Consider the following 26,461-nt stretch of genomic DNA (forward strand, 5'->3'; position numbering starts at 1 on the left):
TTACCCTCATTGATCTGGGTTTTGTTTTCTTCTGCATTTTTTCCTACCTCTTAATGATATTGAAGATAAATTTAACTTAAATTTAAATTTCCATTGCAGTTACGTGATAAAGAGTAAACCATACCTCAATAGTGTCTTTTTCCTCCAATAAAAATGCTCTGTAATACATTCTGTGGGTGGGAAGGTATTTTTTCTTTGTCCATTTTTGTAGCAGTGCTAATTGGCATGAATGGGAATATTGAATTAGGCTCATATTTAAAACAAAGGAAAACATAGTGTATTGTGTATTCGACATAGTACTTAGGCATAGAACATGCCTGTTTTTCTATTGAGAGTTCAAAGGCATTTTTCGTGTTGGTTTTCTATCTTATTAATTGCTTATGTTTCATTGAAATATTGTGACTGAAACTGACTTTGGAGTTAAATTCAGTCTGGTAAGTAGTATTTCATTTGTTTTAGATTGTAAAACATTGATAACATGTATTCAGTATACTTCATTTTGTGCATGCTCACTTCTTAAATCATTTGTGACAGTCTAATGCACAGAACCTACAACAGGGCAAAGAGTATCTGGTTTTCAGTGTGAACTGCTGTTTCAATCTTAGCTATTTGTTTACCTTACCTAGCTTCTGCAATATAATAATAGGTGCTATTATCCTTTTAAGCCTCAAAAGACATTCCTGTGCAGGGATTTACAGGTGAAATGCATATTTAAAATATATTAACCCATTCAAGTCATATGTAAAGACTTGATTCACTTTATTATATTCACTATTTTCATTTTAAAATCAATAACATCTTTTGTACTCCACCAAAGTTAACCTTTTTTTTTTTTTTCCAGGCTGTTCAGGGTCGGTCTATCACACAACAGGACCGAGATCTCAGAGTGGATTTAGGGTTTCGGGGAATGCCTATGACTGAGGAACAGCGTCGCCAGTTCAGCCCAGGTCCGAGAACTACAATGTTTCGGATTCCGGAGTTTAAATGGTCTCCAATGCACCAGCGGCTTCTCACTGATTTGCTGTTTGCATTAGAAACCGATGTACATGTTTGGAGAAGGTAGAACCATTTCTTTTCTATTAATATGACTATTTTAGGAAAATGAATATTGTTATTAATTGGTATTAACTGATTAATAAGTGATTTATGTCATTGAATAAAACTCACAAGTTTTTAAAAAATATTTACACATTTACATTTTTGATAGATCAGCATTTTACAAGGATCATAAGGCCTGAGAATCATCAAGAGTAACAATTTAGGCAGAAGGCTGTTTAAGAAGCCAAAATTTGACATCTAGCACTGCTTGTTCTGTATCAAAATGGTTTAAATGCCAACTTTGATTTATATTTCTGTATTTGTACTTTTCTCATTAAAATGAATACTTTGCTGTATATTTATTCTTGGTATCAGTATTATAACTTGTAGTACTAAAATAAAATCTCAAATCACACCATGATGCATATGTTAGAGCCTATACTGTTTCAGCTGTTAATGGATATCAGCTCAAATATAGTCACTTAATCTACATGAATTATCATTATCTTTTTAAATTTTCAATTTAATTTTATTACAGCAAATTAATTATAACAAATGTATCATATGTACATATATGTAAATTAGGAAATTGATAACTCTAAGTAACAATTCAATCATCAGCAGTTTAACACTGACATTCTCAAGTGTCCAACTGGCTTCTTGGCTTCTCATTTTCCTTGTGGGATTCAAGGTGACTGCTTTGTTTCTAGTATCAACTTGCTTAGGAAAGGGCAGTCTTTTCACAGCCTGCTTTTTTTGTTTGTTTTTTTTCTCTTGTTTCTCTCCTTCACTTTTGTTTTCATTCTCCAATTCATCTTATTTACTTTTTTTTTTTCCTGAAAGAAGTCCCTCAAGAAATTTCTCCTTTATGGTCCAACAGGATCCTATGTTCATTTCGAAATCAATCACCAGCAGTAGGGAATGGGATTATAATAATGACTGACATATGTTGACCAGAATTGGTTAGTAATGCAGTAACTGAGGTGAGGACAGACTTTCCTGTGTCCACAACAGCTTGATAATAAATCAACATTTAGAATATTTCATCAGGAAAAGAGGACTATCATTAAAGCACTCAATAGAATCTGCCATTGAAAATTTTTACTTTGGATTTTATTTTGATCAATTTGTTCTTAGGCTACTCATTTTTATTTCTAATGATGTTACATGGTGATTTTCTGAGGGGTGATAACTGAAGAAAATTAAATACCATGAATTATGTTTCTGTTACAATGAAGATCACTATATGGTGATAAATAGTGTAATTTATTGGTTATAAGTAGCCCCAAGTCAGTGACTCTCAACTTTCTCCCCATTGAAATACTGTGTGTCTTTATTTCATAAAATTTCCCAGAGTTTTATGTAATTTTAAAAGAAATATATGCTAGCTCTTTTTTTTTTTTTTTTTTTTTTTTTTGTCTTTTTGAGACATGGTCTCGCTATGCAGTTCAGGCTGGACTTGAGCTCACTTTGTAGCCCAGACTGGTCTCTTAACTCGCAATGATCCTCCTGTCTCAGCCTCCTGAGTGCTGGGATTACAGGCATGAGCTACCACACCCGGCTGCTACCTTATTTTTAGAACAGGGGAACATATCTTGATATCCAGGATACAGTAAATAATATTTTCTGACTAAAAAGAGGATAATTATCAACCTAAGGTTGACCATGGAATAATCTTTTTTATTTATTTCTACTAGAAAGCAGTTCATAATTTTGACTGATATCAGCAAAGCTGTGTATTTCTTTTTGTATCTGTATTATATATGTTGTATAAGAAAACTACATTACTGACTTACCTTAAGATACTTTTCCTTTTCTCCTCAATTAAGTCCTCAAATTTTTATCACTTTGTGTGTACTCTACTGTCATGTCACTTGTGTGATGAAAAGTATACATTTTCTTCATGCCTGGTGATGTGTGAGCTGCAGTAGGGTCATGTGACATATTTAAGCTTCCTAAAAGTTGAAAGCGTTCAGTTCATTATTTATTGTTTTGCTATTGAAAGAAAAAAACAATCTTAGCAAAAATAAGTATTTTTAGTTGAATTCACTAATTTTTTTTTTTTTTAAATAATGAGTTAATATACTTGGGCAGAAAATTCTGTGAAGATGGACATTTAGTTTGTGGTAATAAAATATTTTAATTGTAAATTGTTTTCTTATTAACTCAATTTTAAATTTGTCTCACTTCCTTAGTATTCTATAATTAGATTTTACTTCAAAAGTGTTGTAATTCTACGTGATGTAAACCTCTTATTCTTAAACCAAGGAAATATTCATTTGTGTTGTTTTTCTGCTATTTTAGCCATTCTACAAAATCTGTGATGGATTTTGTCAATAGCAATGAAAATATTATTTTTGTACATAACACAATTCACCTCATTTCCCAAATGGTAGACAACATCATCATTGCTTGCGGAGGAATTCTACCTTTGCTGTCTGCAGCTACATCACCGACTGTAAGTACTTTGCCTCCATCTAGTGGTTATATTTTATAATTACATGAATTAAGCATTTCACTAGTGCCCAATACTACAAGACTTTAACAAATTTTTCCACTGGAAACTTTTTAACCATTTAAATTTATTTATTTATACAGTTGCATTTAAGACATGCATGTTTTTGAAAATATGTCCCAGCTAATTTTTTTGAGCAGTTTTGGGGAAGAGCCATAACTATAAATGATTTAGCTTTGTTATATATTTGTATTCTGCATATTCTATTATATATATATATATATATATATATATATATATATATATATATATATATTACTACTGTCTCTCTTCATATATATATATATATATATATATTATATCGTACAATAAGCTGTTTAAACTCTTATATAACATTTTTATGTGCCTTTGTTTATTGGTGCAACATTTACTTTTGTAAATTTTGCCTTGTCTATTTGCTTATATAAAACCATGAGATGTATCAAAATAAATAATTTAAAAAGCATTTGATGTCAATTATGTATACCATTCGAAATACAATGAATCAATAGTGTATTAACTTTATATTTTAGTTTTAATTTTTAAAATATTTTGGATTCAAGATTTAAATGCATCTGAGTGGTAAAGTTCCTCTTGTTTTTTATTTGTTCAGCCCTGCGTTTGTTACCAAGTGCTACAAAGAAACAGGACTCTTTAGCTATTTTTTCAGATGGGAAAGAATATGAAATTTGGTTCCCATATACCCTGTGTTTTGTTTATTTGTTTTGTTTCTGTATCAAGAATTGAACTCAGGACGACCTTGTGCTTGCCAAGCAGGCCCTGTGCAGCTGAGCTGCGTCCTTGGCCCATAGCCTGTGTCCTTGGCCCATAGCCTGTGTCCTTATTGCCACCCTTGAGCCCAGAAAGTATGCCTTTGCAAGAGAGAAACCTTATTTTATTATGATGCTGTTGCTTGGTGATGCAGAGTTTACAGATTAATCTTTGAATTTATTTTGTGATTAGCAAGCTTCTTTACCTAACTTTCTTCTCATTATTTTGTTGTCAATGCCACTATCACAGAGCAGTATCAAAGCTTAAATTATTAACAGCAACAGATTATATGCTTCACGCATCTCCCTCAGCCATATACACCTGTATTTCATTCATGAGCTTATTCAATGCATATATAAAAGACATGCAGGCTACTTTGGGAAGGAGTATAATGCAACAGGTTATCATTTAAGGCCTTAATGGAATTAACACCTAAGTCAAGAAAACCGAGCCAAGAAGAACAGCATAAGTAGCTGATGATATGTGATGAATGCAGGTATCTTGAGAATCATACAGTGTCATTTCTCTGTAATGTGAGTCCCCCTCCCATAGACACAAAATTTTGATAAAATTTTAAACATGCATTATAATAGTGAGATAGGAAAGTTGCTTTTTCCTTTTGAGTTTTATGCCATAAATTATAATTTTTGTCTACAAGCTTTTAATTATTTTGTTAATATTCATTTTAAAATACATATTGAATGTTTTAAAATTGCACAGAACAAAAAACTTTATATAAATCAATAAACTATATAAAGCAATAAATCATGAAAATTTGCCAATATTTGACATATTTACATTACTAAGTAGTCTCCTAAATTTTATAGGCAAAAGGGCTATGTGTCAAGATGGAAAAAATATTAATATAATATTAATAATATAAACTATACATTTGCTGATTTCTAAATATGAAATACAAAATAAAGATACTGACATTTTAAGATTTGACTCCAAAATTATTACCTGTACCATGTTACCATGATAGTGTGGAATTTGAAACTGCAAACTGTCTAAACTTTTCTCAATAGATTGGAAATTCTTTAATGAGGAAAGTTTATTGTCTCTGTCACTCTATTTCTGTTGTTTTAGTTCATTAACTGATTGTACCTGTGCCTGGGTGTACAACATACCTAATTCTGTGCTCTTTGAATAAACTGCTTCCTTAAAAGGAACAGGCAGAACTTTTCTCCCACTTTATATCTAAGAGAGCCATGATGGATGCTGACTAGAGAGAGTCGGGGGAGAGAGGGATAGAGAGGGAGGTGATGATTTAAAAATGATTATACATATTCATGATGAAAGTTAAAGCAGAGAGAAAAACTTAGGATGGAGAAAGACTAAAGAAGGAAAGTAGAGCAGAACTATGGGCATTTTGAATGTAGAGGTAAAATGCAACAAGTCAGAAGAGAATTTTGGAAGAGATAAGAGGAAAAGGAATATACAGATCACCAAAGGGACATGTTATCTTATAAATGCCATTAGAATTTCAGTTCTAAATATATAAAGACAAACATTTTGAAGCAAATGTGTGTCTTATAAATAAATCAGAGAAGTGATGCCTATAGTCAGCAAACTTTTTCTGCTTGGAGTAGGATAGTAAATATTTCAGATTTGGTGAGGTATATACTGCAGTCCCAACCACTTAATTCTACTATTATAGTATAAAAGCAGTTATAGCACATAAGTGATATGTGTGTTTTAATAAAACTTTGTCTTTAAAAAGAGGCAGTGAAATAGATTTATCTTATACATCATAGTTTACTGAACACTGCCAAAACAGTGTCATAAATGCAAATTTCATGGTATAATGACGTAGTGTAAAACTTTACTACTTACTACTGGTCATTGAAAACGCAGTAGAGTTTAAATTCACTCTTTTCTATTAAACAAGAACTTGAATTTGACTTACCATTTACTACAGTTTAATTTTTAAAATCATTTCACTGAACATTCTTGTCATTATGTTCTCTTAGAAAACATGTAACCTTTTTCAGTCAATGGTACTCATTTGTCTTTGGAGTTCTAATGTTGAACTTATACTAAATTTTGAAAAGTAGAATGTGAAATACTAAATTTTGAAAAGTAGAATGTGAAGTGTTCTTTATGTTCGCCATTTTTTAAAAAAGACCTAAAATAAATCCTGGAATATTCTTTGCATTTCTCAGAGTAAGTGTTGACCCCTGAGTGCTTTTTAAATGCAAACTCAGAAATTACATTTCTCTTCCTCCCCTATCTCCTTCTCCTCTCCTCTCCTCCCTTTCCCCTCCCCTCCCCTCCTCACTCCTTTCTTTCTCTCTGTCTCCCTCTTTCTCTCTCTGTCTTTCTCTGTCTCTGTCTGTCTGTCTGTCTGTCTGTCTCTTTCTCTGTTTCTCTCGGGGCCTCACACTTGTCAGTCAGGCCCTGTGTCACTGAGCTATATCCCCAGCTCAGAAATTACCTTTTTTGAAATCATGATTTAATGAAAGATGTTTGGGCTTTAGCATAAAATGGTTGAATTTTAAACTGGCTCAATCATTTACTAGATAAGACCTCTTCCTGGGTTTCATTTGTTAAAAGGAATAAATTATACTTACCCTTCATGGAGATTGTGAAAATTAATTTTGATTTTACATGTAAGGTATACCAGAAAACCCTCTTAATGAAACTTTTCTTTCATTGAGTTCTTTTTGTAACTATTTAGTTCCTTTTGGATCCATATACTGTTGAAGTAGTCTTCTTATTTCTAAATAAGAATGGAATAGTCAAAATGATGAAACTATACATAAAATTTTAGATAAATTTAGTTATTATGGATGATCTGTTTTGATAGCAAAAGGCTAAAGTGGCATACTTTTTTGACTGGTATTTGCATGAGTTTGCCCATAGACGTGATCTATTTTATGCCTTAGAACCTTAGATTAATATGACAGTTTGCACTAGGGATAACATTTGTGTTTTGCTATTGCAGTATCATCATCCTGAAAGAAAATTTTAAGCTTGTTGGTATTACTTGGGAAAATATAATTTAATGGGAATTTAACAAAGAATATAGTTCTACATTGCTAATAATGATAGTGATAACTCTGAATTTAATATTGTTGAGTAACACTTTATTGTGATTTCAGGTTACCTAGATTATTTAAAATCATGTGGCAGAGAATATGTTATAAAAATAGTTTTAAATTTCTAAATTAAACCAATAGTTCTAACTTCAAAACATTGGAAAAACAGAACATGTTAGACTTATCTGTAGTTTGAGGAAGGAGCATGACTTTTGGATTGTGTTTTGCTTTGTTTTGTTTTTGAGTTAATGTGTATAGGACTAGTCAGTGGAATCCTCTCATTTATTTTCTACCATGTTGTACAAGTTGCTCATGAATGAAAGAGAAAGAAAAAAAGAATGAAGCAAAGAATATGGGTTAACCACAAATTACATAATCATTGTGATTTTAAGTTCACCATTTTATTTGAAGCCTGTAGAGCACTGAATGTTTACAATTTATTTCACTGTCATATGTGGTTTAATTTTGTCTGTCCCAGAAAAAAAAAAACAAAAAACAGAAACCAATATTTTTAGTTTTCCCAAAAATTTCGTAATCCTTAGAAGGAACTCAAAACTAATGAGAAAGTTTTAATTTTAGTTTATTATTTTAAATTATCAAGATGCAGTTAATATATTTGAAAAAATTACTAAGTATACTTCTGGTTTTGCTTTTGCTTACCTCATGGAACTAATAATGCTACAGTACTCATAGGGTACTTTTCTATATTTTCTAGTGAATGTACCTAGAGATAACTTATTTTCAGATTTGTGATTACATATGTTTGTTGTCAAAAAAATAGACAGTATAAATAGTTGCTGACTAATAATTGTGAAAATCCTCCATAATTTTTTAAAGTTATCTTTAAATGCATAAGACACTGAAATTTCTTAGTTCATACATAGGCTTTATTTTTTAAGTTCTTTTCTGACACACGAAAATGGTTTTTAAGTGAGAATCACTTAAATATTTCCATTTTGATATATAGCAAGGGTTCTGAATGAGAAACAAATTCTAATGACTTCCTTATAGAGAGTTCTAGAAGGTTGGTAAAAATAGTTAACCTCCCTGAATTATCCCTGCTTAAATCAGTACCAAGTTAGAGTTTTTGCAGATGCATTATATTAGTTCATTTATTAAAATGTTTCATTAATCATGTAATGGGAAAAGATACTTGTTTTGTAAAAGAGAGTGTGCTTACTTTCTATTATATGAACTATATATATTGTTTTGGCAGTTACTAAAAAAGAACTAAATTTCAGTCTAAATATTTCATACATAATTTGAGCACATGTAATTTATAAAATGAATATCTCTTTCTGAAAGTTTGGCTTTTAGTAATATAATCAGATATGATTTTAAATGTTATTTTGTGTTTCAATTTTACATTGTATTTTCATTTAATTTTAATAAGTTTTTTTTCTTGTATTTTTTTGGTCTGTTGTCTGTTTTGTCTAATGCATGTCCAGGGTTCTAAGGTTAGTATTACTTCTGCAGTAATTTTTAGCTTTTTAGTTTTAAATTTTATTTTTACTTATTTATGAAATTTTGACTTGGTTATATTTTGAGTTTCTTATCATTAATATTAAGTGATATCCTTTGTATATTTTAAACAATCATTAAAAGAATTATTTTCCCAATACATTGATGATTTACTGTTTTATTAATTATTCTCAATAATGAATACACTATTGTAATATAACGAAAACAATATTTTACAGCCATATATACAATCAAATTTAACTGATTACAATGAAAGGAAATAGCATGAGATATCTGATACTGTAAAAATTAATAAGTGCGATTGATTTACTTTAAAAGCCTATTTTAAAATTTTATAAAATGATTAGCTTTTCATCGTATTTATAAATTACACAGAACAAAATAGATCTTACACAGAACAAAACAAGAGATCTCTTTTAGGTTATTTTCATGTTAAGACTGACTTTTACTTTAAGGTGTAATTATTTAGTAAGAAATAAGTTTTCAGTAACATGTTCAATTTAGAAATTCTATTTATAATTATAAAATAAGTGAACTATAGCTACTGCTATAGCTTTCAAAATAACTTATAAGTAATATTGCTAGCAAATAAAGAGAGGTAGATACAATTTCAGTATTTCAAAATGAATACACATTTCTTTGAGAACACATCTTTATACATGCCAAGTTCTAATACTTTAAAGGCATTTCACAGTGTTGATACTGCTAAGCAGTGGCCACATCTTCCATTCAGTTATAGAAAATTTAAATTGAAACGGATTTACAATGAATGTTTTGCTTTAAAAAAGAAAAACTGTTTCATCATGGTCACAAGTTCTTATTCATGGTGCAATGTATTCATCCTATGTAGGCTATGCTCTGTGTCCAAGCTGTGCTTGAAACGTTGTACTTCTATGAAGTGTCACTGTGTAAGAAATTTGTGATTGAAAGTATAAGAAATAAATTAATTTTATAGGTTGTGAATACTGCGTTGACATAATATAAATAATATATACTAAGTAATTGAAAGCAAACTTTTTTTTCTATTTCCAAATTCAAATTTGGAAAGAAAAGTGCTAATCTTGTTTTGTTGGTAAATGGAAGGAAGAAAGGCTGTTATATTTCATACTCAGATTTAAACTTAGATTTAGTTATATAGTGCATGCAGTAGCTATCTATTAGATTAGAAGCAATGACCCATCTCATATGGAAGTGTTTTCTAAGGACATTCCCAATCACTGTTTTCCTCTGATATTTCAATATTAATGTCCCTGCTCCTTTCAAACAGGAAGAAGTGTAGGTAGAATGATGTATATAAATAATATCAAAATGAACATTGTATATGAACAGAAATCTACATATGCTATTCTAGTTGAATTTATCATTTTGGTTAAGAGGTAAGATTAATCAGTATAATTAGTGTGGCCATTTTAAGCAGTAGTGTTTATACAATTTATAGAAATATTTTTATTTTTAAGGCATTTTGTACTTTGCTCATTTAAGCACTGAGAAAATAAGGAAATGAAACCTAATCGTAAGGAACTCAAACCATTAAAATATTTTACAGTACACAATGGAAAATAAAATTAGAAATGTTGCCATTGCTTATAAAACTACAAAGTTACGCATTTAAGAAGCAGGATACTTTGTAATATTTCCTCTGAAAGCATGAAATTAGATTTTATCACAGATAATATTTTAGTGCAAGTATAGCTTTAAATCTAGAATGCTGCTGATTCTTATTACCAGTATTTTGTATGTCAAAAATTAAATATCTAAAAGGAATTAATGATCCTCTTGATTATTTTTACTTGAGTTTTATTGTGCACATGAAATACCTAGTGGTTTCAGTTCATTCAAAAATGGGTAAGAAATTATACATTCTAATTTGACAGCCATCTCATCTTGATGCCAAATGAAATCAGAACATCCATAGCCTTTTAGAAATGAGAATGAGGATATTAGGAAACAAATGTCAATTTTGTAACTTTGTAAAGTAAGAAAATAGTATACATTAACATATGCAGTTATTTATTTTTTTACAACTAATAACATTTAAACAGCATATATTTTATATTTTTTCCTTTATTGAGGTAAATTATAAGTAAACTACATTTTTTGATAATGATGATATATGTATAGAATTAGTTTATCATTTATTTTATTTCATGTGTTAAACTTCTGTTTACTTGTAGTATCTGTTATATAGCTTATAGTTCCCACTTTTAAACAAAACTTCACTCTTCTACTTTTTTAAAGACGGAATTGGAGAATATAGAAGTGACACAAGGCATGTCAGCAGAGACAGCAGTTACTTTTCTCAGCCGACTGATGGCCATGGTTGATGTACTTGTATTTGCCAGTTCTCTAAATTTTAGTGAGATTGAAGCTGAAAAAAACATGTCTTCTGGAGGTTTAATGCGACAGTGCCTAAGACTAGGTAAGTCTGTTAAGAGTAACAGTACATTTTACGTAATTATTCAAGCTTACTTTCATACAGTTCTATGGTATAAAACATATTGGTGTAAGTAGATGGTTATCCAATTTAGTAGTCCTTTATTTTTTCAGAATTAAATTCACATTAGATATTTAATGGAATTGAAAACCTTAATTATTACTTGAAATACCATCACAAATATTAGGTTAGATTTCCAATCTAGAGTCAACCTAACGAGGCAGAAAGACTTAGCGCAGTGTGCAGTAGCAGGTCCAGGTTCTGAAATAGACAACTTAGCAGCTCTTAAGCCTGGGGTGGGGTGCAGAGCTTAGGTCACACAAAAAACTGTGGAGTGAAATAAGGAAATTAGCTGACTCTGAATCTAGAGTTAAGGTTAGGCTACTGGAGATGGGGATGGAGGGCTTTAAAGCTGACATTTCATCGTTTTGCTTTAGAGATATAAGAAAAAATAAAAAACATAAAAATTGGGCATTGTTGGGCTGAGGATTTAGCTCAGCGGCTAAGCGCCTGCCTTGCAAGCAGGCAGTCGTGAGTTCGATCCCTGGTACCAATAAAAAGGGAAAAGACAAAAAAAAAAAAAAAAAAAAAAAAAACTTGGGCATTGTTGAGGATATGGAAAGGAAGATTGAAAATGGCTAGGACTTGATGTTCTTTGACTAGTTTCTACTGTGTTCTGCTGTGTTGTAGGGTTATATGACGTTTGTTTGCTGGCTTGTTTGGTTTGTTGTCTACCTTTCATTGTTTGGATGAAATTCTTCATGGTGCGCAATAGGTATGGTCCCACTGGTCCTGGATCTTGCTTAGGTTTTGTGCTAGGTCCTGTGATAAGCGTTAGTAGAAGGTGAGAGATCTGGTTAGTTTTCACAGCCTAGTGGCTATTTCTATGGGTATGTTGTTAGAGGAATTGCAGTAATTTACACTTTTGGCAAATATCATCAGTGATGGGGATAGGTAGGAGTTGGTGTTGGGGTCCACATTGATATTAGGGGATGAGTAGCTAAGGTATATGTCTTTCTCTGTCTGCTTAGTGGGCAGGCACAGACAGCTACAAAGCAAAAAGACTCCTGATTGGGAAAGGCAAGTCTTGAGATGTAGTGAGAAGTGGTGTAAAGTACTATATGTGGTCCCAACTGTGTATTAAAAACGGCTTGGCTCATTTTTCTAGATCATGTGCTTATGTTCCAGGAGGGCTCTCTTATGGGTTGAATTGAAATAGGGTTATTGGAGGGTGAGATATTAGTAAGATCTAGCAGTGTATCGAATCAATCCGAGCACCTTTGTAAGAGTATTTAATCTGTTTACATCTTTAGACAAGCAGAATGGCTATATTTTTATACCTGCCTTAGAACATTAGCGGGTCAGAAGAAAGCAAACCAGGAGATAGGAAGTTCCTGATATGTATACCTTTTACTCATAATTTTGAAAAGACACAATAAAAAAACTCCACATTGGTAGTTGTTGGGGAGAAGTTTTAATGCAAGGAAAGAATAAGGAACAAATGGTAGATTTAAACCTGCTTGTTTTGTATTTTTAAAAGACAATCAAATTGAGAGGAATTATTTTGTATTCATTATAACATAGATATTGACCACTTTGGGCTATCTCTGAAACCAAGAGCTATAGGTTAATTTCCTGTGGCCATTACAAACATTTACATTGGTAATTAATAGATTGAACTTGTAAAACTGATTTAAATATTTTTAAATATCTGAGTGTCTTCTCTTCAAGATTAATTTAGTTATTCTGAGTTATTTATAAATTGATTTTATTTTTATCTTAATAGTACCTAATAGATTTAAGTGAATAATAAAGCAAACATTTATCACTTGTTTTGTTATTTGCTATTCTAAGTCTTTGCATAAATTAATTTAATCATCAAAATAGCTCTCTAAAGGAAAAGTGATCTTTATCTTCAGTTTACTTATGAGAAAACTGAGGCAAACCTAAAACCAAACAACTCATGTTTGTAGAATCAGGATTTAAACTCAGGTGTTGTGATTAGAAAATTTGTGTAACTGGTTTTAATACTTGACTATTTGCTAAAATAAGTTAACATGTTAAATGCTTATCAACAGTGGCTGTAGATTCACCTGCTATGAGGAGAGTAGATATTGGGGTTTGTCGCACTTTTAGTGTACCTGAAGTGGGAAGTTATGAACTGATATTCTTCAAGATATTGAAATTAAGGGTGGATGCCTTATTATTAAATTTTTTAATTACATACAAATTTTAAGTTATTATAATTTTCAATTGAGCTATAGGACTCACAATTGGGAGAGATAGAGGGAAGTAGAGTAAGGAAGGATATATTGGGAACTTCAGAGATCCTGTTAATATTCTTTCTCTTCAGCAGGCTATTGTTTTTATTTTTAGGTACATAGTATATATTTTATATACTTTTATTATTGTCCATAATTTAAAAAGATTTATTGATTGTTGATTTTGCAAAATAGTAACGAGTGAAGGAAAGGAAGATAATAGAAGAATAAATACGCTGACTTGTTTTTCAGTACATCAAAAACAACAGCTTATGTTTAATATATGCTTCTGATTGTTTGAATAGTTTGTTGTGTAGCTGTGAGAAATTGTTTAGAATGTCGACAAAGACAGAGAGACAGGGGAAACAAATCTTCCCATGGAAGCAGTAAACCTCAGGAAGCTCCCCAAAGTGTGACTGCCTCAACTGCATCAAAGGTAATTAGCCATATTCTGTGCTAATAAATCTTATCTAATGGGAAAAAATTATCTTGGTTTATGAGAACAAAGCAACATGACATGGGTAATCAGAAAAATCTAAGCCTTGGTGTTGGTTTCTCTACTTCATGATTATCTTACCAAGATTATTTAACCTTTCTGAGATTTGCATTCTGGGGTTATTGAATGAAGATACTGATGTAATAATTTCCCATTCATAGGGTTTGTAACAGAATTATATCAGCACATAGCAATAGAAAGTCTTCATTTCTATTTTTAATAGTTAAAAATTTTTCAGAGTTCAAAAATGAGTAATTCAGTTTTTAAATGGATGTGTATTTGGTGATAGACTATAGTAATTATCAATAAAAATAAATTGACCACCAAATGAATAATAGTATAGAATATTTAAAATATACTAGTAATTCTTATATTAAATTAACTCTCTTCATCTTTTTTATTAACACTGCTTCAAAGTCTTGTATGGCTGATCATTTCCTCCCCAGCTGTAGTGTGTATATTTGTACCCTCCACTTTGACTGTACTGCTTTAATCATACTACTGACTTTGTTTAGTTCATAAAAAGAACAACTTTTAGACTTTTATATGTTTTCCTATGCCTTTATCCTGATCTTTTACCCTGTTATCTTTTATCCTGATCTGTTCAACTCTTGATTTTAGCTTAAAGTTTGTTGATATCCTCATCGCCACTGCATTCTAAACAGGTTGCTCTGATGTTTCTGTTAAGTTCCAGTGTTGTCTCTTATCACTCACTGTACTTGTACTTAGTTGTTTAATAATAATGTAGTAATTTAATTTTTTGCTAAATAAGTGAAATAGAAATTTAATTGATTTTATAAGTTCTGTGCCTTTAAACTTCTCCAATTTTTGAACAGACCAACCACATATTTATTATATGCATTGGTTATTTACAGTATTACAGCCTCTTTTCTTTCTCACTGTAGTCAAGTAAACAATCACAGATAATTTCACTGTATATCAGTTTACTACTCAGATGACTCCACAGGGCCCTCTATTGCTTGGCAAATTAAATATTAATGTGTCAGCAGTCTACCTCATGTTATTAGTAGACTGTTACTACAGGCAGTGTCCATTTGTTGTACATCTTTGTAACTCTTTAGAGCACTGGAATACTTTGTAAAAAGAAGACAGTTCTGAGTTGGTATTCTGTTTAGCCATTGCTAGTTTCATGACCTGAGACAAATTTCTTAGTCTCTTGACTCTCAATTTTGCCATTTTGCTCATTGCAAATCTTAATTTATTCTTGGTTATATTATTAAACAAAAAATGATGCACAAAAGTACTTAGCAATTCCTGGCATATGGTGAACATTCAACTGATAATGACTTTTTTTCATTCTCTATTTTAAACACTCAGTATTGTCCTAAATCAAACCACACAGTATTAGGAAATAAATAAACAAATTAATATTTTGGAAAGTTTAGATCTTAAAAGTTGTACATATTTCATTTAGTTGATAATAGGGAGCTTTCTGAGATTTTCAAGCCAGACAGTGTTCTGTGGGTCAAATATGGGCTGAAAAGCCCATGAATGTAAATTGGTAGTAAATTAGTTAACCTAATATTGTCTCGTGTCTCTTTGGCAAGATATTTGTCATGGAAAAATGGGTAAATCCTGTATATAGAAATACTAGATTGGAGTTGGTAACAAAACACTTTCAGGACAGAAGAAATGGACTGGAGTAAACAAGTTTTTATTTTTCTGTTTCTTTTTTTTTTTTTTTCCTCTTCCTGTTATGTTTCCCACATGGCATTTTAGAAAGAAACAAAACCTAGTTAATCTTTCTGTATACAAAACAAAACAAACAAACAAAAAAAAGCACCAGTTCCCTGCCACTAATCTGTATGGAATTGTGTGAGTCACAAATATCTATGAAGCCTCATTTTTATCCTGTGGGGGGGGGGGGGAAGGAACCGTAGACCAAGCTTTTCCTATCATGTAGTCTTTGTAATGGTCAAATTAAGATAGTCGTAAAACGTAAAATCGTGTGTTTAAATAATTCTAGTTTTCTCCATCTGTATTGTAAATATTATGTTCATTAAATCTTCATATGAGAAATATTATTAGTCTGTTGTTTAGATAATCTAGCTTAGTTTTACAAAAGCCAAGATCTCCTGTAGGATCCCAAAGCTGGTACATTTTGAATTGCAATGGAAATCAAATAACTACTAGCCTTCAAATGCCATGCTCTTTTTACTGTTTTGTGCTACAAAAGAATCAAATATTTTGATTTAATAGTGAAATGTCATGCGTGACACCATAGAGATGTAGAAATTGGTCTGTTTTCTGTCATAGCAACAAAAAGCACATATTGTTTATGTACAGGAATTATATTTGGCACTTTAAATATATTATCAATTTTATTTAACATAATTTTTAATGCATTCTATAGGTGAAAAAATACAAGGTTGAGCTTCAGGAAATAAGGCTTATTAATTTAATATGTGATTATATTACCTAAAATCTGTAGAGTGTTGCCAATAAATTTTAACTGAAAGAAGAGCAAGTAAAGGATGTGGCCACTTCAGAATAAGTTAAACGTATTAGAAATGATATTTCTATGTAACTTTCTGGTAGTTGTTACTTTTATCATTCCCTTTTGTTTTACTCATAATTTTCTTTTGTTTTTAAGGCTCCCTTGGAAAATGTTCCCAGTAATCTTTCTCCTATTAAAGATCCCGATAGACTTCTTCAGGATGTTGATATCAATCGCTTGCGTGCTGTTGTCTTTCGGGATGTGGTAAGTTAGGTCTGTTTAGATTCTCTAAAAAGGGAACCTCCACAGTCATTTGTGTAATTTAAATTTTACAATGAATCTTTTTGTTGAAAATAAATATCCTTAATTTGTTGGATGTTTCTGATTGTAAAAATAATTAAGCCTTAGCATTCTCTGAAAGTTTATCGATGTCATTTTTTAAAAAATGAAATGTCTGATGGAGGAGGGGTGGCCCTGAAAAACTATAATTTACTTTATCCTGCATCATCTACTCCTTTCTCACATTATTTCTTGCTCCATCTCCAGGTACTGAAAGTTTTATTATTAATCAGTGTTACTATATTATGGATGAAAGGATTAGGTCATTAGGTATTGAAGGTGATTAATTTGTATGGAAGTTATTCTTTTAAAAGCAGCTGTATTTTAAAAATATAGACATCTACAGAAATTTGAATTAGACATGTAGCTTAATAAAGATTCAGAGAAAAAAAGTTTAGGGGAAGATTTTGTAGAACCCACTCATCACATGATCACTTACTCTACGTAAGTAAAGTAGTGGCTTTTCTATGAACTTATAAAAAATGCAGTGTTGTATAGCAGATTCAATATTGATAGCATTTTTAATATAATTATCATGAATCAGCCATTTTGTATTTTTTTAATGATTCAAGAAATGTATGAGGAGATTTATGCCCCAATGTTTTATTTAATAATAAACTTAGTGAAACGTTTTCCACTTCAAACAATGGTTAAGATATATTTAAGTAATATGGAATAGCATGATACGACATGATAGGAATGTACAAGATTACTTGTCATTCATGTGTATATTCTTACAAATCCCTGGAAAAATTAATGAAAACATAAGGACATAAAAATAGGCAATGGATATAAAATGTGAAATACAAGATAACAAACATGATAAAAGGTCATTATTACAAATAGACAACAGAATACAAATCAAAAATGCAAGATACTTTTCACTATTAATAAAAATTTAAAATATTAATACCTAGCATTATAAAGGTACAATGAAAGATGCTGCTATATAATCAGTTGTATGTAAATATAGATTAGATAAACATTTATTTACCCCTATCAACTTGTGTTAAAACTCTTGCAAATGTTGATGTCTTTTGACTCAGTCATTCAACTGGGAAATCATTTAACTTAATGTTTTCATCAGGCATGATTACAGGAAAGTGACAACATTATAAATACTCCAGTGATATGTTTTAGCTAAGTAGATCTTTGCATATTCACTTATCAAAAAACTATACAGTCCCTAAAATATTTTTGTGGGAAATTCATTTGAAACAAATGATTCAGGATATAGTTTAAGGAAAAGAGACAATATGCACAAACACATTAGTATTAATACAAATATTACGTATGTGTATACTTTTACTCTTAAAAAGAAAAAAAAAATACCAAAATTACAACGATAATTATTTCTAGATAAGTAGATTCTATTTTGTCTTTTATTTTTCTACAGTTATTTGTATTTTCAAATTTTCTATAATATGCCAATATTACTTCTATAATTCCTAAGTAACAAGGTAGTATTAAAATCATGATTAAAAATGTTATTTAATATCTGATTCTGTGTCCTGAAAAAGAGATTTTTGCTAACAGTTTAACTGTTTAGAACTATGTACTATTTTGAAAAAAATATTTTTAAGCAAATGAATTATTATAACATTGCACATCTTCTTTAAAAGGCACATTCAGAACATCTAAATTCTAGAAAGTTCTTATGTTAAGGATGATTTTCTGTTTAACTTTTTAGAAAATTTGAACCATATTGTTCAAATGATCATTTCTCTTAGATTCATGGATGTTTTATACATAGCTAGGCACCAACGATATTGTCTAGCTTCTTTCCTGAAAGAAAGGAATTACATTGCTTTCCATACATTATAAATGCTACATGTTTTGTATTCCTTGAGTTTATAATATGTATCAAACACTGAACCTATATTATCTTAAACTTCCAGTTAAGGGTGAAGAGGAAGTTAAGACCCCCAAACAATCTAGTCATTGACATACAAGGAGGATCAATTGATTATACCAGCAATATCATCTTGGCTCTTCTAGTGCAATCAGTAATAACTATAGTATCAAGCACTACCTGGAAAATAACAAACTATAATAACTAACATTTTGTCACATTTTATCCTAGGTACATAATTTATAATTATAAACTGAGTCTAAGACAAATTATAAAATTAAATACAGTAAATATTACTTTGATAGAGTGATTTACCCCTTCACCATAAAGCAGTTTTGAGCTATAGTTAGATATAGTTAACTACTTACAGATTCATAATTGTAGGTGGTACTGGTACAGTAGTGTGAAGAAAAAAGAACAAAAGAAACCTAGATTATGAAAATTAAAGCTGTAGTTCATGTGAAGAATATGGTAAAGAATATGGTAAGATTGGTGTAGGAGTATTAGTTAAAGAGTAAAGGGAAATTAGTGGTTAAAGATAACAGAAACAGAGGTAACCACTTAGGAGAAGTGTAAAAAATAGGGAGAGGAGATTAAACTAGGGGGAAAGAAAATAAGAAAAAACTATGGGAACAAGTAGAAAGAGAGAAGGTGAGAAAAAAAGGGAGAGAGAATAAAAAGAGAGCCTATTCAAACAAATAAAGTAATATTAAAAGAGGGACAAGAAAATGGGTGGTAATACTCCAGACTCCACCAAAAACTAGTGAAAAAAATAGAAATGTACTAATAATGGAGAAGAAAAGGAAAAAGAAGGAAAAGTTCCTTAATATTTTCAGAGTAGCGTTTCCCTCCCAGGTCTCTAGACTTTGTTCTTACAAGTCACATTGCCCCGTTTTATAGTCTTTGAGTTTGTATAAAGGCTACCCTGTTCAAGGAGACCTCTCTCTGTAGTTCAGTATGTGGTAGCTGTTCAAACTGGGGAAGCAGACCAGAGAAGGTGTGGAGTCTTGTTGCTGAGGCTCCATTCCTTTTGGTTGGGAATCAATGCACATTACCTAATGTATTTTCCAGTGTCGGTGGGACACGCTCCTGATATGTGAAAACTACTGTGGGCTTCAAACCTAACTGTCAGTCCTGTGGATTCTCAGAGGAGAAACAGATTTACCCAGTACTAATGTGGGCAGATTTCTAAAAGCCCGTGAGGGTACAGAGCACTAAGTGGTATCTCATGGGTGTCTGGAATACCGTACAGAATGAATAGACAGCTATTGCTCTTGCTTCTTAACCAGGCAGAGGACTGGCCTATTGTGTTAAGCAGGGGCTGTGTCGGCACTGGTTAATGTGCAGTGGAGATTCTGCTGTGCCCAGGGGTCTTAGAACACTCCATGTCACCCTGGTCACCTCATGTTGATGTAAGATGTCAGACACAGACTTTAAGGGTCCGGGATGGGAGCATGGCAATGAGAACTCCATATCGACTTATATGAGCCTAGGTTGCTAGATACCGACTCAAACAGGACCAGTGTTAGCTCTGGGTGCTGGATGAATGTCCCAGTCAGGGTCTAGGCATTGACTCATGTGTGCTCAGGATCTAATATTGAAGACCCCCAACCCACACAGACGATGCTTGTTTATCCACTCACAGTCTGACAGTGGAACAGGCAGGTCAGAGGAGGGAATAGCTCCCTGGTCACTCACCTCTGGAAGAATGCTGTCAGGCTTGTGTCCTCTGGAGAGGAGGTGATGAGGGGAGGCCAGGCTGTATATCCCCAATCTATTCTATATGACTGGACTCTGCCCCTACTTGAATCTCATGGTATTTGGAACTTCTCCCTATGTTGGGCAAGGCTGAGGTCCAACTTGCAGTCCTGTGGGACTGCTTTGCCTCTTTTAAACTCTGCAGCAGCATGTATGACCACCAGCTGGTATAAGATAGAGTCAGAATATCAACGTGATCTTTCTAGAAAAGCATTATCTTTCTATTATCATTTTCTAGATTTTAAATACCTTGCCACATTTAAATAATTTGTGACATTAGAATGTGTTTTACAATTGATTGTATTTTGTGTGCTCACTTTGGCAGCATATATACAATAATCATATTTTAGAGTTAATTGTAGATTTTATACACCTAAGTAGGTTTTGAAATTTTGAATCTGCTAACCATTTTAGTTATCTTGTTTCTAAAACAAATGAGTTCCAAATTTTTTGAGAAACATATATACAGGTGCATGTACCTATAGTATACCTATCCTCATAGATAAAATAACTATGAAGTATAATGAGACTGTGAGGAACTTGGTTTTTTCCCTTTGAATCTTTATCATTCAATTTATTTTTGCAAACGCCTGTGTTTTTTCGTTGTTGTTGTTCTTTGTTTTCTTTTTAGTACCAGGGATAGAACTCGACTATGCTTGCAAGACAGGTGCTAATGCCACTGAGCTAAATCCCCAGCCCCAAATAGATGGCTGCCTAGTAAAACTACATCTATGCATATAAACATTTAAATTTAGATATTAAGAAAGATATTACTCAACTTTTAAGGATTTCTGAGTTTTGTTGGTACTGCCATACTAGGTAGAGGGCAGGAAGAAAACTTGATAAAATGTCAGGAAATAAATTCCTCTCATTGCTCGCCTGTATTTTCTATGATGATGTTGCAAGTTTAAACTCATGAGCTGTTTAGATCCAGGTATAGTAGTTATGTGGCAAATTTGCTATGTAGTAAGAAAGAAAGAAAACTTTTAAAATGTTTGCAGTGTTCCTTACAATCTGCAGTTATACGTGAATTCGATATGCTTTTCCCTTTACCCTGGAACCTTTATTCTGCTAGATTATCTGTATCTAGAATGAGAAACTAATTTTTAATCTTCAAAAATTGAATTGGAAACTTTTCAGTCATCCACACTGATGCGTTGTTTTAAGAGATTTTCAGTTTACTAATCTATTTATTCAAGTGTAGTAGTGGAGAGATTGATTTTGAAAGCAAATTGAAGACATGTAATAGAGTTCATAGCTTTGTAATATCTAAGTGGGTCAGTTAGTGAAAAAATACAGTTATTCTCCAGATGCTTAGCCTCTAAGTATAATCGGACTTCACTTTCAAAGACAGAGCTGTGAATAAGCAACACAAGTAGATGGAGACTTGGTTTTAAATGAAAATGCAACACATTTTATGCTATGTGGCATTTAGCTTGGCTACTACTGTAGTTCATGTCTTTTGTTTACAACTCTGCAGCTTTGCCACTGACATTCATTCACTGTGTCCATAATTTATTGACTGACTTCTTGTCTAGTACTGTTTCAAATGGTGGAAATAGAAATAGTGTGGAAAAGATCACAGGTTAAGCTATGTGTGATTTCACTCTTGCATGGTATCTTTTGCTAGTCTGATCGTGTGTGTATGTATTTGATTTTGTTCTTTCCTCTATGTGTATTATGTCAGATTCAAAGATAAACATGTCCTAAGAAATTATCTCTACAAAAGATGTTAGTTTTAGTGTGCAAAATATTGAATCCATATTATTTCAGAATGAATTTTATCTATTTTAGTTATTTTCATTAGCTGCACTAATTTTGATTGATAATTAATTCTAAATGACCAATAAATATATTCTGTATGTTTCTTTTCTAAGAAATGCAGATACTATAAATTCAGAATCTTGTTTACATTGTGCTTAAAAAAACTAATATAAATTACCCATTAATTAAGTTATTAGACTTTAATGCATATTGTTTTGCTTGTTTGTATTTTTTTTAACAGTTTACCTGTGGACCAGTAATACCTATAGTTTTACTTTGAAAATATTATTTTTATCTAGCTTATAGGAAGGACTTTATAAATATTTACATTGTATTCCCTAGATATAGTGGTGTTAGAGTTCAACAAATTAGTATGCTTATCAGTGTTTTCTTAAAAGATGGTTAGCCAGACTTTCCAACTAGAGCTTTCAAGGATACATGCAGCTCATTATATTTTTGGAAAGCAAAGCAAACCTACTGTAAAATTATCTTTTCTACCAGACTCAGTTTATTTTTTGAAACTGTTATCTCCTTTACCTAACATGGCACATTTTTCACACTTTTTGATACTTTTTAATCTCCTCTGGAAAAATTCTATTTTATCATTGAGCCTTTGAAATGAGGTATTTTAGGTTCATTTGGGCATTGCAGAATAATTGAATCCTTGCTTTATCTGTTAATGAAATCAAAGGTTGAAATAGTCTTATGCTTCTATATTGCACTTTGAAGTCATAGGAAATTTATTTGTAATTTATGATTTTTCCTCATTTACATCTTTGTTATTTTGTGTTTAGTCTCTTGCTCAAGTAATACTACTACATTAAATGTTATATGTATTCCAATTGTAATTTAATCTTACTAGTTTCAATTACAATAGTTAAAATTCTTGAATTTTAAAAAAAATCTGACATTCTTTCCAACTATGCCATTTGCATATTATATAAACACACATACTCTATGGTTATGTAAACAGTTGATAAAAATGGTAAAGAAATGAAAGGGTACTGTAGTATTTTGAGGCGTATTTAGCAACATTATAGCATCTTAATATTTGGAACAACATTTTAGTCCAAAGCGCATAATAAACATCTTCAGAGTTTTGTGTTTGTATTTGCATGATATTTAATAAATAATATTAAATAACAATATATATTTTAATTTAAAATGTCATATTTTGCCTCTATAAAGACGTGGAATGAAGTTAATTTCTTAAACTTTCAAAACTTATACTTAAGTGTCAAACTGCCTTTTCATTTTACACAGGACGATAGCAAGCAAGCGCAGTTCTTAGCTCTGGCTGTTGTTTACTTCATTTCTGTTCTGATGGTTTCTAAGTATCGTGACATATTAGAACCCCAGAGAGAAACAGCAAGAACTGGAAGCCAAGCAGGAAGAAACATCAGACAAGAAATCAATTCTCCAACTAGTACAGGTGCTTAATAGTACTTAGCTCTTCATCACCTCCTTTTTTCCCACTTTTCCATCCACATTTCAACTGGACTTACTCATAATTGGATCATATGTTTTTAAATAGTATATAAAGGCTAATTTTATACTCCTTGAAGACCATTATGAATAATCATAATGTGAAAAATATGAATTAGTACTAGTGACATTTCCCATTTACTATATTCTCATTTTATCGCCACAGTTTTGACTTTATTATATCTATAAATGCAAATCATTTATTTATATCACTGTTTAATACATACACAAGTAATATGTACTTTTAAATGCATTTCTTTTTTCAACCTTATAAATATAAAAATAAGCAATGTTTGCATAATTTCTTAAGAACAACAATAAGCTAAAATTATAAATCTTTATAGCCAAAGCCCAAAATAAGTTTCTTCCTTCCATTCTCACTTCTTCCTCTCCCCTTCCTGCCTACCACCCTGTTTCTTTTACTCCTTGTCTCATTTTCTCTCTCTTTGTTGGATACAATTAAGTAGCTGAATAGTCTCTCAATTCGCAGGCATACATTGCAAATTCTATACAAATTGTACAGAAGTTTTACAAAATGGCCTCAACTAAAAATCAAAGGATTGTGGTGAGGCACCATACACAACAGGGGATCATGTTGTTTTTCTCACTTGCAAAACCAGTGTATATTGCTAAAGTTCTTGAAACATCAGTTTTGCCCATTCTGCTTAGAAACTATAAACATTTTTAGTGAAGAATGCCCTCGATAATTTGCATTTCTGCCAAGTATTAATATCCAGGTCGTTTGTCTATTGTTGTAGTATAATTTAGATAACATAATGATTATTTCATTTGCCAATGGGTCACTTTGTAGTTGAAAATGTGTATCCTAGATAAATGTATATAATCTATAAATTAAGTATTTAAAAAATGAGTAGGAATTAGTGGCCAGATCTCTTCATAAACATAAACCATTTCATTTACCTCTTACTGCTGTTTTGGGGATAAGGATTATGTTTTAGCTGTAATATTTGGATTTTACATGTCATATTTACTTTTAACCTATAAACATGACTATGTCATTTAGTGTACTTTTGCTTTTAATTTTATTCTGCAAATTATGGATCATCTTGTGTATGATTTGACTATTTAAAATAGTAAGACTTGATCACCTCAAATTTTTCATTTTTAATGTATTCCTGTCCTATATGTATAAAATGAATAATATTATAGTGAACTTTTCAGATATGATTTTCATGTGGAATTGTACATCACTATGTGTGTTGCTAAAATTACTCTTGCAAAATGCATTATTTTTTATTTTAATTTATAACTTCTAATCTATCTTTAGAGATGCATTCTTGATTGTTAGTGTGGTATGCATGCAGCTGTAGTAACAGAACTTTCATGAATCTTCAGTGAACCATGTTGCAGGTTATTACATGCTGCTACAAATTTGATTCCATGATTTTCTCCACAGTTGTGGTCATACCATCTATCCCTCATCCAAGTTTGAACCATGGATTCCTTGCGAAGTTAATTCCTGAGCAGAGCTTTGCACACTCATTTTACAAAGGTAATACTGACCATTTCTCCTGATCTATTTGTTGTTCTTATTTTATGTTGTTATAAAATAAGCATTCGATGTAATTGTTTATAAATAAGTAAAGCTAGCCTCAGGTTTCATAGAGATGCAAAATGTCATATTTACTTCCAACTAGTGAAAGGTAAGTATAACTTTTACATTTCTATTCCAGTTTATCTCTTTATCCTCTGAAAATTAAAGACTATTTAACATGTAGCTATGTATAATGGTGACTATGTTAGAGATTTCAAAAGAGTTGTACCTTAGTAGTGGCACTAAATCATTTTAAAATGAAAATTATCCTATACTCACTAGGAAAAAAAAAGGATAAAAAAACTTTGAGAATATCAAAATAATCTCTGTCATTTGACTTATAGTCAGAAGACTCTCAGTACTCCTTAAAGCCATGCAAAGAATTTTTACCGAAAAAACTGTGTCATTAAATGTTAAATTACTAATGGTACATTACTAAATATGTAAATGGGAAGGAAAATGTGATGCATTATAGAAGAAAAATAGTAACAGAAAAAGAGTGACAATAGAAATATTAGAACAATGAAATAAGGACATTAAATCATTATAAGCATGTTTAAAATGTTTTTCAATGTAAAGAAAAAGAAAAAGAACCAATTTCAACTTTTAGAGCTGAAATATACAATAGACAAAATGATAATGTTTCCAGGTAGGGTAGATTAACAAGAAATTAGTAGCCTCCGAACAAAGAGCTATGATAGGCAGAAACCAGTGATAGTCCCCTTGCAAAATTCCAGGAATAGGGAATATGATGGATTTTTACTGTAATTTGTTGTGTTATATGCCACCAAATACTTCTAAGAAAAAGTGATTATCTAGATGGCCTAATGACATGACCTCTGTGAAAGTATAGAATTTTCTCCACTGATTTTATAGATCTCTCTGGAAGTCAGAGAGATTTGAAGTGTGAGACAGATTGGAGCAAGAACTTCAGAACATCTTGTAAGAGTCAGGACCTTTCTCCAACTGACAGCCAGCAAGAAAGTTGGTGACTTTAATCCTACAATAAAAAGAAATCAGATTCTGCCAACATTTGGAATGAGTTTGGGAGAGGACATTGAATTTCATAGTTTGGTGTATTCTATAACTGGTTAATAATATGGAAGACCATCTTTTGGAACAAATAAAGCTAGTTCAGTATTTTGTGTTACAACTTGATGAGTGCATAGATAACTACTTTTTAAAATCATGCAATCTTTGAACAGGATGAATCGTCAAATATTTTGTCCCAGC

The 26,461-nt window shown here is 31.4% G+C and overlaps 1 protein-coding gene across 10 annotated transcripts in view; it reads left to right on the top strand.

The window, feature by feature from the left end:
* The window catches only part of Nbea (neurobeachin), a 673,150-nt gene that overhangs the window by 209,698 nt on the left and 436,991 nt on the right, over positions 1 to 26,461 (top strand). For all 10 annotated transcript variants that reach the window (XM_063232848.1, XM_063232849.1, XM_063232852.1 and 7 more), the window contains 7 exons: positions 842 to 1,059; positions 3,343 to 3,496; positions 11,065 to 11,245; positions 13,827 to 13,957; positions 16,632 to 16,739; positions 23,452 to 23,620; positions 25,091 to 25,186. In XM_063232848.1, coding sequence (XP_063088918.1) covers positions 842 to 1,059; positions 3,343 to 3,496; positions 11,065 to 11,245; positions 13,827 to 13,957; positions 16,632 to 16,739; positions 23,452 to 23,620; positions 25,091 to 25,186 — 1,057 coding nt within the window. The remainder of the gene's footprint in view (positions 1 to 841; positions 1,060 to 3,342; positions 3,497 to 11,064; positions 11,246 to 13,826; positions 13,958 to 16,631; positions 16,740 to 23,451; positions 23,621 to 25,090; positions 25,187 to 26,461) is intronic.

This window comes from Cavia porcellus, unplaced genomic scaffold (assembly GCF_034190915.1).
Source record: "Cavia porcellus strain 051 isolate PalLab524CR breed Dunkin Hartley unplaced genomic scaffold, mCavPor4.1 scaffold_21, whole genome shotgun sequence".
NCBI lineage: Eukaryota > Metazoa > Chordata > Mammalia > Rodentia > Caviidae > Cavia > Cavia porcellus.